Here is a 3,071-nt window from a genome sequence, read left to right on the forward strand (position 1 = left end):
CTAGGGGCGGCTATATTAAGTTAGTATTATTAATATATTTCTATAAGTTTTTTAAGGGCCGCGATTTCTATATCGTTATTAGACTATTAGAGTAATTTTAAGAGGCGAGGGACTAAAGAATGTCTAAATTGATAATATAGATAGCGTAATTTACCTTTTGTTAAGTAGTTAATAATAGCCTTTTCGTTATTAAAGAATAGAAGCTAAGGGTATCCCTATTTACGAATAATAAATACTATAACGTCTCTTTTAACTAATAGGTTATTAATATTATTAAAGTATACTCCTAGTTTATCTATATCCTTTAAATAATATAAAAAAGAAGTATTAGTTAGTAAAAGGTAAAAAGTAATATTACTAAATAGGGTATTAACGACTATAGATCCTAACGACTTTACGGGCTCGTTATTATTAAAGCGGATATTTATTTTACTAGTTTTAGAAATATTAAAAATAACTTTAGGCCGTTATCTTTATAAAGTAAGAAGTTAAGGGTAGCTAGTAGTTAAGAATTCCGCTACTTTAGTATTAAGTATAATACTTTAAAAATTATTTAACGAGTACTTTTTAAGTAATAAAAAAGAGGTTATTAATTCTATAGGTTTAGTTAACCTATTAATAGAAGTAGTACCCGTAAAGCTATACTTTATTATTTAAATAGCAAAGATATTTATAAAAGTCTTTTTATTTATAGTCGTTATAAAGTAAGTTAATGAAATCTAGACTTCGTTATTATTATCTTTGTAATTAAAGTTAAGACTATTAAAGTACTAAACTATAACGTTTTTATCGTTATTATCGTCCTTAGTAAGGGCAATTCCTTTATAAAACGTAAAGAATTATAAGTAAAAGCTTAGTATAAATCTCTTGTTTTTTCCTTTATTATTTTTATATTTTTAGTATACTCGACGTCGTTCTTTTTCTAAGTATTTAGTTAATTAGTAGCCGGTTTTATAGTAAATAAAGCACTTTTTATTAATAGTGCCGCGGCTACGTTAGTTTTGTTTATTAAATCGGGTCTCTTTATTAGAGCCGCTATAAATATAATCAGTTTAATAAATAGCGGGGACCTCTTTATCGTTAATAATACTTTAAAAATATTATTACTATTTACTATAGTCGCGTTCTTTTTTTATAATATTAATTAAAGTATTAAATTAATAGTAAATACTAGTAAATATAAGCACTAAATTAAGGATAGTAAGTCTATATTCTAGTACTCCGCTTATATAATAAAAGAGTTAGTTACTTAAGTTAAAAATAAATTCTTTAATAACTAGCGCTTTGTAAAGAATTAAAATACGGTTAATTAGTGCTTAAAGGATTTATTAATTTAACTTTTCTAGGTTTTTATAAACTATAGAGTATTAGTAAAGATTATAGAGCTTAGTAAAGTAATTTTAATAGCTTATAAAAGGTTTGAAATACTTTTAGATCCTTTAGTATATAACGTCGAAGCTAAGCGAGTTAGAAGTACTGCTTAGTTAATTAAAATATAAAGTTAACGCTCTACTTTTAAATATATTTAGGAAAATACTAATATAATATCGCTTACTAATCCCCGCTCGTTAGTAAAATACTTTAAAGATTTATAGCTTTTTATTAAAGATATCGTATTTCTTATTACTATATTTATTTTTATCGTTATATAGCTTAGCGAGTTTAATTAATTAACGAGTATTAAATATAATATTATAATTAATTTCTTTATTAAATTAGGTTAGCTAACGGGGTAAATTTCGCGATTAAATAATAATAACTTTATTTTTTAGTTCTTTTTCTTTCTAAAAAGGAGGTAGGTTAGTTAGTTACTAGGGCTAAGGTTAGAATTTTATTTATTAAAAAGGTATTAACTAAGGTTATATAAACTCTTTTATTATCTCTTTAATTTATTAAATAAGTTTATTAATATTTTCTAGTAGTAAGAGTAGTAAATAAAAGAAATATAGATCGAGGTATAGGGCGTTAAAGTTTTTAGAGCGGTTTTAATAAACTACGATCTTTTTGAAGCTCTAAAAAAGAAAGTATTTTATTTTAATTATAATAGCGAGCTTATTTACTATTCGTTAATAATCCTTAATCGTTAAGTTAATATTATTATTTATAAGGAAATCCCTAAACTTTTTAAAGACCCCGGCTTTAATTTTTATAAAGTCCTTTACGTTTTAGTTCTTAAAGTCGTTTTAATACTCCTTTTATAGCTTCTCTCTCGTTAATTTCTTTTAGAAATAAATAATTAATAAGAAAATAATAAAAGTATTAATATATTTATAAGAGACTAGAGCGGGCTTAATAGTAAAGCTACCCTATTAAGTTATTTTAATAAAATCCTACTAATAAAATAGAATTATATTAGGGCTTATAATTTAAGAGTATAGATAGTTTAAGTTCGAGAACGATTAATCGTTTATCCTTTTTTATTTACTACTAAAGTATTACGACTTAATACGTATAATAAAGCCAGGGCCTACCCTATAGGACCTATAGCGGCTATTATACTATATATATAGAAATAGCGGACTTAAAATAACTCCTCTTAAAATAAAAAGACTATAAATAAATTACATAACTATAATTATATAATAAAATAAAAAACGGACGCCTATAAATAAATAGGACGTACGATTGTAAATAAATAGAACGGACGACCGTTTAGTAAATAGTTAGATAATAATAAATAAAGATATTATAAAAAATATATTTAAAAACGAGACTTATATATAATATAGACTTAAACCGGGCTTAAAAATAAACTTCTTATAGCTTTTTTAATAATTAATTTAATATTAAATCTTATAATCGCTTTTAATTATTTTTATTAAAAACCCTTTTTTCTAAAACTATAATTAATTATTAAAGCCTTATTTACTTTAATATTTATAAATATAGCTTTAAAGAAGCTATTTATAATTATAATACTATTTATTTAGCCTTCGCAGCCTTAATTTTTATTAATATATTTATTATAACTAACTAGCCGTAATACTTTAATTACTCCTATTTAATAAATTTATTTTATAAAAGACTAACTAAATAATATAAATATATTGACTATTAATAATAATAATATA

General features: G+C 23.0%; 1 protein-coding gene across 1 annotated transcript; it reads right to left on the reverse strand.

The window, feature by feature from the left end:
- Window positions 1-215: 215 nt before the first annotated feature.
- BDZ83DRAFT_596055 (uncharacterized protein) lies at window positions 216-464 on the reverse strand (the record flags this gene model as incomplete). The annotated part of the gene is made up of 1 exon (XM_060506844.1): window positions 216-464. A coding segment is annotated over one exon (249 nt), but the record flags the coding sequence as incomplete, so codon positions are not given.
- Window positions 465-3,071: the final 2,607 nt, after the last annotated feature.

This window comes from Colletotrichum acutatum (assembly GCF_030867785.1).
Source record: "Colletotrichum acutatum strain CBS 112980 chromosome Unknown BDZ83scaffold_370, whole genome shotgun sequence".
NCBI classification, from domain to species: domain Eukaryota; kingdom Fungi; phylum Ascomycota; class Sordariomycetes; order Glomerellales; family Glomerellaceae; genus Colletotrichum; species Colletotrichum acutatum.